The following is a 13,928-nucleotide window of genomic DNA, read 5'->3' on the forward strand; positions in this document are numbered from 1 at the left end:
TAATTCAGATATCCCTGAACTGTATGTAAATCTCTCTGAAGTTGATTTTGAGCAGTAGAAAACAAGGAGGCTTAATCTGTAATTCAAGAAAATAATTTCACAGCAAACTTCAATCCTTAAACTGCTATAGCTGTAATATAAGGTTGAGTGTTTATTTTTTTGAAAGCAGGTCTCCCCCACCCCTCCCAAACGCTACAAATATGAAGTAGCTCAAAACTGCAATTTCTATCTTGGTAGCATCTGGGATCCACAGAAGTGATTTTTCAATTGCTTGGGAATTCAAAATAGAGGTTCCCTAGTAACAATGCACCAGTGGCAAAATACTCCCCATTTTGTTTAGTTTGTGGGAGAAACGTTCTTTAAACTGGAAAGAATCTGTGGTCTTACAAAGATTACGTTGGAATTAGTTCGTTTTTTTTTTTTTTTTCCCCCTAGGAGGGCAGCCATTTCTCCAAAAGTTTTGGTAAAAGTCATGGCTCAGATTTCAAAACGCAAACAGATGTTCCTGAAGCATCCGAAATGGGCCACTCCACCTTTATTCCCAGAGCCATGGCCACTCGGTTATTTTGTGTCCCCCAACCCTGTAAAGGGCAAAAACTCAACCCCTCTTTGGTATAAACTTTCAAGAGAAGTGCAACAGCACGTTTTTGGAGTTTCCCAAACTGGCTGGGGACGTGCAAGGTCAGGTCGTTCCGAGAATCGGGGCTGGAAAGAAATCTTGAGGCCAAGAGCACTCAGAGATTTCCAAGCACTGGGTTCGTGAAGGTTTCCACGAGCCTCTTATCTACCTAGTTCCGGGGGAATTAGTGGTTGCTACTGTAGGAAGAAGGCTGTTCCTTCTCGAAGCCCGGGCCGCGGGATGGCTTTGCTGTATGGGGGAAGATGGTGGGTTCACCCGGCTCTCCGCCCTCGGGGCCTCCAGCTGCCTGCCACGCCAGAAGGACGCGCGGCCAGAGCTGGGACCTCCGCCCTCCCCCGCGGCGCCAGTCTTTGGAATCTGGCGTCGCCCCCACCTCGCCCGTCAAAGCTGGGGCCCCGCAACGCTGGGCCCCGCCGCCATACCCAGGCCGCATGGGGGTGGGGAAAGAAGTTGGCAAAGCTCGGCCTCAGGATCTGCGCCCCCCGTGAAAAGGGCAGAAGGGAGTCGTTTCACCCAGTCTCTCCCCAACTGGGGTCTCGGGGAACACGCGGTAATTGCCCAAAACCCCGCCCTCTGTGAGAGGCGAAGCTGCGGGGCTGCCGGGACGGTTTGAGGACCGGGCCCGGCCGGGAAGACTGCAACCTTCACCCCCCCGGCCCCCGGTCCCACTCCCCGCCGTCTCCCGGCGCTACCACTTCAGGCAGCCCACTCGGCCCGGCCTCTCCCCGCGCCCGGACCACCCCCCATGGGGTGCTCTCACTGCGCAGCGAGTCCCTCCGCTGCCTCCTCCCAGCCCAAAATGGCGGCGGCGGCCACCGATCCTTCTCGTCGCCTTTCTCTAGGGCCGAGGATCCCTCCGCACCCACAGCCCCGCCCCCCTCGGCCGGATCTATTTTCTGACCCGTAAAGATTAACGCCATCAATGAACTCTTCAATTGATCTCGGAAGGCGGGTTCTGTTGTGCTTCCGCACAGCTAATCGTTGACGAAAGTGAAAATATTGGCAGGCAGTTTGACCAGTCAAAGAAGGCATCGGTGAGCGCGGGCCGCCACTCGCGCAAGGGCAGATGGGTTTTGGAGTTCTCGGTCTGACTGTAGACGTGACAGGATCTTCACCCGGCTTTCCAAACTAGAAGAACTACAATCCCCAGCAGGCGCCGCGCTGCCAGGTTGTTTCCAACCCCCCCACCCCCACCCCCCACCCCCGACCTTAGTGCCTGAGCGGCTTGACCAGAGAGCTGCTCTAACTGCAGCAAGAAGTAGGGCTGAGGCCTTGGGAACTGCACAGACAGGCGGTCGGTCGCACAGAAAGACACACAGATATAGTCGTGTGCATAGTCCTTGACAGCAAAGAGGTCAGTTCCACCTTTGCAAAATCTCCTCTCTTGGACCACCTCCCCTCTTCCAAGGAATCCATCCTTATTCCAGTTGGGCTACCCTTTCAGCTGCACGTAGTGTGAACACTTCTTCCCCTTTCCTCTGTTTCCCGTCCTGAGAGGAAGGAGAGGGGGAGGCGGGCCAGGCCCAGGAGATGATAAGGCTTCAGCCTGGCCACATCTGTTTCTCGAGGTGCTGAGTTTGGGAGCCCAGCCTGAGGGGGGTGGGGGTGGGGTGCTGTCACGACTGGGGCCTCTGGAGGCAGCGAGGAAAGGACCCCTTGGAAAGCCTGCTCCATGTTTTCTTGTTCCAGCTGCTGACCCACTCCACCGCCAGCCTCTCTAGGTCACTGCTGTATCTTCGCCCCCCTGGGCCAAGACCTTTCCCCCTTTGGTTGCTGGGGGAACAAAGCTCAGGACTAGCTTCCTAGCTGCCAGCCTGGGCCTCAGTGACTTCCAGAAGGACAGCCTAGGATGTAAGCCTTGACCTGGGACAGGACTGGGAGGATGGCCCCTTGCTGGCTGGAGGTATGAAAACCAGGGTGTGGAGGCTTCAGCACCTTCGTTTGATAATGACGATGTGTAGGTCTGATGCTCAAAATGGCTGTTGCTGAAAAATTCCTGGGCAGCCAGTCTTCCTGAAAACTCCCCTTTAAGACTTAGCTCTCTGTTATTTAAGGCCGGTGTCATTAGTTAGAAGCATCTGCTGAAAGATTTGGAGCAGAAGAAGGTGGCTACTCCGAACCAGACCAACTGTAATACAGAGTCACCAGCAGCCCTGGAGGAGGCCAAGGTAAGCCCCACCTTCCCAACCACCTGAGTGCCCAGACATGGATCCTGCTGACTGGGATCCTGGCCGCTTGTCGCAGGTGTGTTGGCAGATCTGGAAAACCAGTATGTCTAACCGAGTCCCTATGCCAGGATGCCAAATCTGTGCTATCTCATGAAATCCTAGAAGCCCTTCAAGGTATGAATTACTGTTTCCCTTTCAAAGAAGCTCAGGTTATCAGAGCTGAAATGCCTTTTCTGGATTCATGCAGTCAGCAAACAAAAGATCCACCGTTTAAACTTAGGGCCTTCTGACACCAGAACCCTGCCTTGCATTTTGTCAAGGCTGAGAACCAAGTCTGACACAGGGAAAAGAGTTTGAGCAGTTGGTTCATAATTTAGGATGGGGGTTGGGGTTCACATAGCATCCAGGAGAGAGGGAGAGACATTGTATCAGGCTCTCAGGAAACGTCACCTTCTGATCTGGCAACAGGAACCCAGACTTCCTCTGCCCATGCTCTCTCTTGCTGCACCCACATTGCCTATTCTTCCCGAGTTGACAAGTCCCTGAAGGTGAGGAGGGGACCCAGCTCCTCTAACCCACCCTACCTAGCCACTTCCAGTGTTTTCTGGAGTTGTTTAATTTGGAGTTCATGACATGTCAGGGTTAGAAGTTCAGAGAGGGCAGATGACTCACCCAGATCACACTGCTTATCTGCAGTAGTGGGAATGGTGGTAAAGGGACAAGCCTTCAGGAGGGAGGCGGCATGTGGGGCTGAGGGGCAGGGATGGTTTGGGTGAGGGGAAGGATCATGAGGGGACACGTGCTGAGGGCTGGGGGCAGGTTAATGATTGTGCACACACAAGCCGCCTTGTCTCGGCACTGCCAGGGGCCTCGCCTCTTCTGGGGTGGGGCAGAAGCTCTGTCTCAGTTGGCTCAAGACACTGGTGGAGACAAGGCCTGTTCCCGATTGACGATCTCCCTGCAGGTGAAGTAACAGTACAACACAACAAACAAACATACACACATACTCCGTACACACTCTGACATACCCCATCCCAGATGAAGACGAGAACCTCAGGGCCTCCAAAACACACACAACACGCCTCCAGCTCCCATAGGGCTGCATACACCGCCAGTGTACGGACGTGTGCCCGGGTGTCTCTGAACCGTGGTGTGCCTTGTAAAGCAACATGCCATTGGTAGCGGTTATTATTAGAATTCCCCAAACCACAGACATAGAGCAATTCATTCCCCATCCCCCACACTGAGTGCTCCCACCCTTACCACGACGGAGATAAACAGATGCTCTGCACACACACTGTCTTGACAGAATCCTTTCCACCTCTTAGATAAGTTCTAGAATGCTCTCAGCTGCAGACTGGAGGTTCACCCTTCCTCTCCCTAGCAAGGGCCTCTTTCCTGCTGCTCATGTCAAAGAGGGATACCAACTTCTGCCTGGAATAAATACGCTCCATCTTCTCGACTCTAGACCAACAGAAAGGAGCGTCTCATGTCTCAATGTCTGTCTGTTTGGGTTTTTTTGGTCCCGGTGTCTTTTGAATCCCCCTCTCGTATGGGCTTTATGTCATTTAGCCTGTTTATTGAGCACTTACCTTGGGCCATGCAGAGGGACATAGTGGTGGCCCAGACAGACACATTCTTATAGGAAGAAGACAGATGGTAAATGGTATTGTGGTAGATGCTATGTGGGATGTTAAATGGGTCACACAGTGATGGTGTCACTGGGACGGGGAGATGGGGGGATCTTTAGAAAGGGTTGGGGGGGGCCTCTGAAGAGGTGACATTGGCACCAAGCCCTAAGGAGTCAGCTATGCAAATAGCTGGAAGCAAGATCGGCAACATCATTTGTAGGCCTCGGTGCAAAGTGTTCTTTATTCAAAAATTGTTTAGAAGTTCAAGACAAGAACAGCAGAGCATAAAGCAAAGCGTGGGGCCTTTCCGAACAGAGTGGGGGTGAGGGGCTCTGAGGTTGCTTACCCATGAACGCAACTCTGTGGGAAAGACAATCTTTCTAGGAAGAGGGCTGATTAAGCAAACACAGCAGGAGCCACTTCCCATCCTGTCTCCTTTTTCTCCGCCTTCATCCAAACAGTATTTATTGCATGCGTGCTCTGCAAGGCACAGGACAGCGACCGTTGGAGGCACTGAAATTCTGAAGTGAAATACATGGGCAGAATTCCTGCTGTTTTCATGAGTTTACTTGGGAAGCGTTGTGGGGTGGGGGCACGGGCGGCAGACAGGAGCCCATAAACCAACAAATAGTGGCAGAGGGTGAGAGGCTAGAGAGGGACCCTGTGTCAACTGTGGGAAGGTCAGCCTCGGGCCCGCTGGTTGCAGAATGGTTCCAGCACCAGGGACAGGCTGGTTGTGATTCACTCTAACTTGTCCTCTCTGTTTAGACCCGTGGTGCTCCTGGGAGCCCCCAAACAGCCCCCAGTCTCCCGACCCTGGTAGTTCCCTACCCCTGACACCCCCGAGAGAGTGCCCCTCAGAGGAAGAAGATCCGACTGGGGCTGGCAGTGGCCTGGGCTGGAGCGGTAGGGGCTCCCGGACCCAGAGCCCAGGGGGCAGCTCTGCCGAAGCCCCATTGGGCCGGAGGAAGCCCCGCAGGAGGCCTTCCAAGCGCAAACGCCACCGGCGGCCCTACCTGGAGCTGAGCTGGGCCGAGAAGCAGCGGCGGGATGAGAGGCAGGGCCGGAGGGCCTCCCGGGTCCGCGAGGAGATGTCAAAGGCCAGCCCGTGCGCCCTACAACACCACCCAGTTTCTGATGAACGACCGCGCCCCTGAGGAGCCCAACCTGGAGGTGCCCCACGGGGCCTCCCCCCCCCCCCCGGGCTCCAGCGGGGAGGGCGACGGGTGCTGCCGGGCTCACGGTGAGTTCCAGCAGACGGATTTCTCCGAGGCCTACGAGCGCTACCACACGGAGAGCCTGCAGGGCCGCAGCAAGCAGGAGCTGGGTCGGGACTACCTGGACCTGGAGAGGCGGCTGTCGCAGGCCGAGGAGGAGACCCGGAGGCTGCAGCAGCTGCGGGGGTGCGCCGGCCGGCAGCCCCGCCGCCGGGCGGAGGAGCTGACTGCTGAGGTCGAGAGGCTCCGGACCGGGAACCAGCGCCTTGCGGCAGGAGAACGCCCTGTGGGACCGAGGCGGCGGCCCCTAAGGGGGACCCGACCCCTCAGCCAGGATGCCCCGAGGACCAGGTCCCATTTCATTACGCGCTCAGGCCGGCTGCCGCTCGGGGAGGCAGGTGACCGATGAAAACCACTGCCAGCACCCCTGTGCCCCCTGAGAACAGTGAAAGTAGGTTCAGCCTTCCACCTCGTCATTTCCCTAATTTGTTCTTTGATGTCTTATTTTTCACAAAGAAATTAAATGATTTTCATGAGCTCAGATGGGACTGGCTAGGATTGATTTCACTAGGGCTGCTCTGAGAATCAGAGCATATGTGTCCCAGAGAGGTTTGGGACTGGGGTCCCAGTCCTTGCCCTGCCCCAAGCCTGGGAAGCCCGCAGACCTCATTATTGGGAAAACCACCAAGGCCTCCAGGATGCCTGAATTCCGCTCTGTGTGTCCTGGAACAATCAGGCTGCCCTGAAAGTTTTATAGAGGAAGAGGCGGGGGTGGGGTGGGGCTCAGGAACCACCGGCTTCGGCCAGAACTTGACTTCAGATGCCAGATTGCTGTGAGGGGCTGGGGGTGTCCCTGGAGGAGACAGGGCATGATATCAGGAGGGGTTCCTTCAGGGTTTGTTCCCAGGCTCCCTGCATTCTCCCTGTCCTCCCCCCATAGTGCCGGATGAGGTCTGGACGGCTTGTGTCTCCTTGTCCTTGACAGTTCCCTCTCCCCCCCGATCCCCGTACCTGGAAGCCAGTGGTTGGGTCGGAGGTTAGTCATCACTTTTGCCCCCTAACCTCCTGGAAGGGCGCTTACAAGTAAGCACTCAAGGGAAGTTCTCTCTCTCTCTCTTATAAGGTTTTATTTATTTGAGAGAGTGCGCGCACACGCGTGAGTAGGCAGGGCAGAGGGAGAGGGAAAAGCAGACTCCACGCTGAGCGGGGACCTGAATGCAGGGCTGGCTCCCACAACCCTGAGATCCTGACCTGAGCCAAAATCACAAGTGGGACACTTAGTCGGCTGAGCCACCCAGGCGCCCCAAGCGAAGTTTTCTCCTAATGGAAAAAAAAGCCCAAGAGGCGAGGGTGGGCAGCAGGTCAGTCCTTAGCAGAGCTGATGGCCTGGCTTCCCTGGCGCCCACTGTACATCTGTACCTCCTGCTCCTTCGCCGAACCACCTGTGTGCTCCATCCCCACTAAGGTGAGCCCTCACCTGTCTGGAAGACTGGAGGCCGAGTTAGCTGGGATAATGCGGACCCCGCCCCCATGCGCCCCAGTATTGGGCTCTGAACTGAGCTCCCGCAAACTCTCCCTCAGAACCACCCTTCCCCAGACCCTGGTCTCACTTCCGTCGCCCTTCCAGAGTCCTTGCTGGTTGCTGAGTTCAGGGGGGCGCTGGAGAGCGAAGTTAGCCACCTCACCAATGAGCCCGGGTTGCTCTGCCACCGCGCACAGGGAGGGGCCGAGGCCTGGCCCGGCCTAGCTTCCATTCCAGGAAGGATCATCTTGACAGGCCACATTGGACAAGAGAAGGGATCAGGCCTCTGAGCCGCTGGGATGGAAACGTTGACGAGCCCTGTGTGTTGCCCGGACAACTTTCATTTCTGCCCTGCCACACCCAGGCCTCGCCAGTGCCTTCAACGAGGAAGCAAGGCGAGAACAGATTCTAGGAAGGGATGATTTTCAGAAAGAGCAGACTCTCCTGTCCCTGGTGGGGGTGGGGGTGGGGACGGGGGTGGGGGCGGGGTTCTGCCAAAGATTTTAGCCTCCTTCTCTTTGATCCCGAACAGCTCAGGAAAGGCCAGAGGAATGATTGTCCCCACTTTACAGATGGGAAATCCAAGGCTCAGAGAGGGAGTGGCTTTCCAGAATTCCTAGCCTGCCTTCCCCTGTGGGGTGCCAGCCAGGGATCCAAAGACCCCTGGGCAAGGCGCAGGCAGCCCCAGGCAGCCCCAGTCAGCCTCCCAGCTGCTGCATTCCTCAGCAGGGAGCCAGGGAGCCAGGGAGCCCAGAGGGAGAGGGCTGGGCCTGGTTGGAGAAGGTTGTTTACCCGGGGCAGTGTGTGTGTGACTAGGAGTGGAGAGAAGATTCCAGAGAGGGTTGCTGGCGTGTTGGGGGAGGGGTGTGGTGTGAGGGAGAGGTGCTGGGCGTGTGTCCTGGAGGCGGCTTGGGCCAGCGCGTCCCTGAGTAGGCCAGAGCTACATACAGGGGGAGGGGCCGGGGAGGGGACAGGTGAGGATAAGCCGAGGAGCCTGGAGAGAGGAAAGCTGACCGCTGGCCCTCCCCACCCCCTACACACACACACACTCACTCACTCACTCACAGGCTCTTGGTCAGGGCCACATCAAGGTGGGTTTATTTTCCCAAGGCTGGTGGAAGACAGGATGGGGCAAGAAGAAAACAAAAGGAGAACAGTGTGAGCGAGGAAAGCGTCCTCACCGAGAGGGGCCGGTGAAGAAGAGTCTGTCACCTCCTCCCCCATCTGGTTTCCTGACCTCAGTGCCCAGGAGCCCCAGGGCTGAGCTGGAGTGTCTCTGGCAGTACTGGGGAGGGGCAGCTCGGCTCCAGGTGGTGGCCAGCTGTGGATTCCTCCTGCCTCTCGCCTTTCCCCCTCTCTGGCTGCCGGGCCCCGAGGCCTGGGCTTCTCCCTGCCCCACCACAGTGACAGAGCTCCAACTTTACAGCAACCCCCTGCTCAGCCCCCACCCCATACACACCCCCTCAGCTGGGGAAAGCTGGGCTTAGACACATTCCCCTTTCCCCTCCAGGCTTTTCTAGAGCAAATATTCAGTGTCTTCCTTTCCTCATGCCCATTGGCTTTCCAGGATCTTCTTTTTTTTTTCTTCCTAAGATTTTATTTATTTATTTGAGAGAGAGAGAGAGAATGAGAGATAGAGAGCACGAGAGGGAAGAGGGTCAGAGGGAGAAGCAGACTCCCCGCTGAGCAGGGAGCCTGATGCGGGACTCGATCCCAGGACTCCAGGATCATGACCTGAGCCGAAGGCAGTCGCTTAACCAACTGAGCCACCCAGGCGCCCTCCAGGATCTTCTTGGTCACCTGGGCCAGGAGAGGGAGGCCCACAGAGGCAGATATTTCACAGGAGTGAAGCTTCCTACCCACCCTGCCTGTGTACCCTCATCCACCCACATCCTCCTTTCTTCCCCATCAAGGACTCCCTCCACCCCAGGTGGAAACTCCTGTGTCCAGAGGGGGGGGACAGGAGGAGTCTGCAGGAAGTGAAGAAGGGGGTCTGAGGTGAAGGGATCAGTATGAGGGAAGAAGGTGGCCAGTTCCCACTGCTCCTGTTGGGTGTAAGCAAGGATGGCACTGGCCCTTTAAGTGGGGGTGCCAGTCGATGCCCTCCCCCAGCCAACCCAATTCATGGGCACACTGAGCATGTGCAGGAGCTGTGCAAGCGCAGGGGAGGGAAGTGGGGGGATAGATTCCGGAGGGAACTCCTCACCCTCCTACTTCCTGTAGCTGCCCCCACTCTCCTTCCTGGGTCTGACAAAGGAGCCCATGGTGCTCACCCAATCCCTTCCCCCACCCCAGACCCCGGTGGGTGCTGGCCTCTCAGGACGCTGGGCGTGCAGGGGGTGATGGGCAGGGCCTCTGGGCCCCAGGAAGTCAGGCAGCCCCCCTGCTGCCCTGAGTGACACACACACTCAGCCCAGGGCCATCCTCACTTCTCTGATGTGGGCGGTGGATAATCTTCCTGCTGCTTAACATGTTCGATATCATTCCATTGGCACCAGGGTTTTTAAAAGAACCATCTACCTGTGATGAAGCTCTGCTCTGAAAATTAAAAACAGCTAAAAAGATGAGGTCCTTGCCCCCTCCCCCAGATTTAGCTTCCAGTCTAAACTCAGAGGAAGCAAACAGCTCAAAGTCTCCCTCCCTCGTTCTCCCCCTTCCCCCACAGGCAGTTGGCTCCCCAAGTCCAAGGCTCAAACTCTGCTGCCTGAACTGGCTGTATCCCCTGGACCACCCTCCCTCTTATTGTTCCCCCACCTCAAGCCACCCTGTTTCTGCAATGCCCCCCCATACCTCAGCCCTCCTTCACCTTCCTGCCCCCCCTTGGCATTTGCCCTCTTCCTCCTTTAATCTCTCTCCAGGTACACTTTTTTCTTTTTGTTTTTTTTCTTAAAGATTTCATTTATTTATTTGAGAGAGAGAGGGCGAGAGCACAGGGGGAGAGTGTGAGGGAGAAGCAGACTCCCCACTGAGCAGGGAGCCTGATGTGGGACTCAGTCCCAGGACCCGGGGATCACCACCTGAGCTGAAGGCAGATGCTTAACCGACTGAGCCACCCAGGCGTCCCTGGCTACCCTTATTTGTAATTGAGGTGAAATTCACATAACAGAAAATTAACCATTTTAAAGTGAACAATTCAGTGGCATTTAGTACCTTCACGACGTGTGCAACCACCACCTCTATCTAGTTCCGACGTTATCACCCCAAAAGGAAACCCCTGTCCCCATGAAGCAGTTAGTTACTTACTCCCCACTCCCACCTTTCTCTAGCCCAGGCACCACCAATCTGCCTTCTGTCTATGGATTTACTTACTCTGGATATCCTGGTGGTAAAGCCAAGAGGGAAAGCCTGGTCTCCTGGGGCCTGGATCTGAAATGACCTGAGAGGACCTGAGGGCCTGTTGTAGAGGGAGCACTGTGCCCGGAGGCTTGAGACCTGTGATCCATCCCAGTTCTGCTTCTAACTCAGGGGCCTCCTCTCCTTTGTTCAATGGCATGGGGGTTGGGGGGATGCCTCAGGCCAGTCCAGGTTCCCGGGCCCTCCAGGGCCTATCCCTGGCCAGGGGGCTGTGTCTGGGAATATGCTGCCTGGCCTGAAAAACAGAACACCTCCTTGATCCTCTTGGCTCCTCCCTGCCGGGTCCAGGCAGTGCAGGTGGGTGTCAGGGACGGTGTGATTCATACTGGGGGGTTTGGGCTCAGATGCATGAGATGAGGCATCTTTGGCTCGGAGAGGTTGAAAAGCTAGCAGCCAGTTCTGTCTGATTGTGTTTGAGCCGTTGACCACTGTGCTCTCCTGTCTTCAAAGAGATAAAGTAAGTTAAGGTTTAGCAAAGTGCTAGTGGTGTGGGAATGCTCTCAGATGGAAGCGGCCATAAATTTTACTACTTGCAGGGTATTGCGCAATCAAGAAGCGAAGAACTCCATTCCTAGGGGGTTCTTGGGAGTTCCTCTGGCCACCCCCTTCCCTTATCTTTTGGAGAGCATTTCCTCCTTGCCTTCACTACTGGCCTCCCGAGGATGACAGTTTTGTGGGGGCTAAGTTAAGGGGCTGCCTGGACCTTGAGCCCTTAGGGCAGGTTTGGGTGGGAAGCATGTCTTCCTCTCCCCCAGATAAGATATCATTGCTGCCTAAACCTGGAACTCAGTTCACCCGTGTCTCCACGGCTGAATGTCTGCCCCTGCCCCCAAACAGAAGGGCCTTTGTGGACCCAGGGAAGGGAGGGACTGCACAGGCCTTGCCTGGCCGTGGGACAGGGTGAGCAGCTGGTTCCCAGTTGGCTGCGGTGTCCCAGCCGCCTGTGGGTGCGGACGTTCCAGAGCCCACCTGCCCCAGAGATCCCCTCTGGACCCCATCCAAGCTGGGCTGCCCAGATCAGCCCTCAAGGCACCTGCTGCCTTCTGCCTCGTGATGACCAGGATGGGTGCCCTGCCCTGCTTTGTTCTTAACTGCAGGGGCTCTGAGAGGAAGTTCCCGGGGAGACTAAGTTGTGAGGGAGAGACATTATGAGCCACATGGGGCATCCAAGAGCCCACCCTGCCACAGCCTGTCATTCCAGAGATAAGGAAGGGAGAGGGGTCTCCACGGGGCCCATAATTCCCCGGGCTTTTACTCCTTTCACCTTCCTCCCGCCTCCCTGGGGCTCTCCTTAGGCCCATACACGCCCTGTCAGCCACTCAAACTCCTTTACCACAGTGTGAGGACCTGGTCACAGGTCCGCACCTCCATGCCTGGAACTGAGCCCTGTGGCTGCTGGCCTGGCCTGCTCCCTCTCTTCCCACTGGGTCCCCAGGCCCCACTGTCCTTCTGGCTGGACGCCCCCCTCCCTCTGCTTCACAATCCAGCCTTAGTTGTGTCCCCCCCTTGGGCCTTTTTTTTTTTTTTTTAAAGATTTTATTTATTTATTTGAGAGAGAGAGAGAGAGCACGAGAGGGAAGAGGGTCAGAGGGAGAAGCAGACTCCCCGCCGAGCAGGGAGCCCGATGTGGGACTCGATCCCGGGACTCCAGGATCATGACCTGAGCCAAAGGCGGTCGCTTAAGCGACTGAGCCACCCAGGCGCCCTCCCCTTGGGCCTTTGAAAAAGAGGATCTTTCTCCTCTGGGCCCCTGGCCCAACTGTCCTCACTCGTAATTCCCATCAGCTGTATTTGTAGGCACAGGCATCTCCCCAGATGTCTCCCGGGACTCATCCCTCTCCCAGAATCCACCCCCTGAACAACTCTAGCCTCCTGACCTCCCCAGGCAGGGCTCTTCAGCTGCCTCTCCTGCCCCCCTTCCCCGGGCTCCAGGTGCTGGGGGCCTTCCCCCTTCCCCCACAAATGGCTACACAAGTGTGGTCCTAACACCCTTGAAAATTCTTTTTCACCACCATTTGAAATTCCACGTTTATTGGAAACTACTTTCACATGTGCGTTTGTGAGTTTTCTGTTCTACTAGTTCTCCATCTCATTTTTAAAAAATACTTATTTGTTGGAGAGCGAGAGCGAGAGAGAGAGCACGCATGCACCGGTGCTGGGAGGGGAGGGGCAGAGGGAGAGGGAGAGAGAGAGAATCCCAAACTGACTCTCTGCGGAGCTCGGAGCCCAGCTCAAGCTCGATTCAGGACCCTGAGATCATGACCTGAGCGGAAATCAAGAGTCGGACGTTGGACCCACTGAGTCACCCATGCACCCCTCCATCTCATTTACTGATAAACCAATCACACTTAAAAAATTATTATGCTGTGGGGCACCTGGGTGGCTCAGTCGGTTAAGCGTTTGCCTTCGGCTCAGGTCATGATCTCCGCGTGCTGGGATGGAGTCCCATCGGGCTCCCTGCTCAGTGGGGAGCCTGCTTCTCCCTCTCCCTCTGCCCCTCCTCACTGCTCATTCTCTCTCTCTCTCAAATAAACAGATGAAATCTTTAAAAAAATTATTATGCTGAGTAATATGCTTTAATATCTGATAGCTCTGTTCTCTCCCATTACCCTCTTTTTACTAAAGATCCCTGGATATCCTTAGACTTTTTTTTTTTAGAGTACATTTTAAAAGCAGCTTGTCCTGGGGGCGCCTGGGTGGCTCAGCTGTTAAACGTCTGCCTTCAGCTCAGGTCATGATCTCAGGGTCCTGGGATTGAGCCCCGCAAAGGGCTCCCTACCGGGCGGTGGAAAGCCTGCTTCTCCCTCTCCCACTCCCCCTGCTTGTGTTCCCTCTCTCGCTGTGTCTCTCTCTGTCAAATAAATAAATGAAATCTTTAAAAAAAAAAAAAAACAGCTTGTCCAGATCCCCTCCCCAAAGTATATCTTTTTTTTCCCCCAAAGTATGTCTCTATCTATCTACCTATCATCTAACTACCTGCAAAGATACGGATATATGTGCGGATATTGACATACATGTAGGTATCTTCAAGAGATTTCTAGATGTCACCTAATCAACACCGATCCTGAGGCTGGATTAAATACCTTTCTAAATCTGTGATTCTGTCTCTTGTATTCTTTAACTATTTTAAGGGTGTAGTTCAGTGGCATTAAGTACATTAATGTTGTTTTGCAACCATAACCCACCATCCATTTCCAGAACTTTTTTCTTTTCATGTGCCCAAACCGCGACTCTGTATCCACTCAACAATAACTACCCACCCCACCCACCCCCAGCCCCTGGCAACCACCATTCTTCTTTTCTAGAAGCCTTTTGAAATGATTGCTTCCCTGCTGCTTCCCATCCAGCTGGAGTCCAGCTTCCCTCTCCTTGCAGAGCTCCTTTGTCCAACAAAGT

At 55.4% G+C, this 13,928-nt stretch overlaps 1 protein-coding gene across 1 annotated transcript; it reads left to right on the forward strand.

The window, feature by feature from the left end:
• The first annotated feature begins 882 nt into the window (after positions 1–882).
• On the forward strand, positions 883–6,197 carry HEXIM2 (HEXIM P-TEFb complex subunit 2). The gene is given in 7 exon segments (XM_025861755.2): positions 883–1,077; positions 1,615–1,725; positions 2,713–2,808; positions 5,208–5,244; positions 5,247–5,547; positions 5,549–5,921; positions 5,923–6,197. Coding segments are annotated over 7 exon segments (1,158 nt in total). The 3' UTR covers positions 5,968–6,197.
• The last annotated feature ends 7,731 nt before the right edge of the window (positions 6,198–13,928 follow it).

Source organism: Callorhinus ursinus, unplaced genomic scaffold (assembly GCF_003265705.2).
Source record: "Callorhinus ursinus isolate GAN/ISIS: 27379988/994484 unplaced genomic scaffold, GSC_fseal_2.0 scaffold102, whole genome shotgun sequence".
Classification (NCBI taxonomy): Eukaryota; Metazoa; Chordata; class Mammalia; order Carnivora; family Otariidae; genus Callorhinus; species Callorhinus ursinus.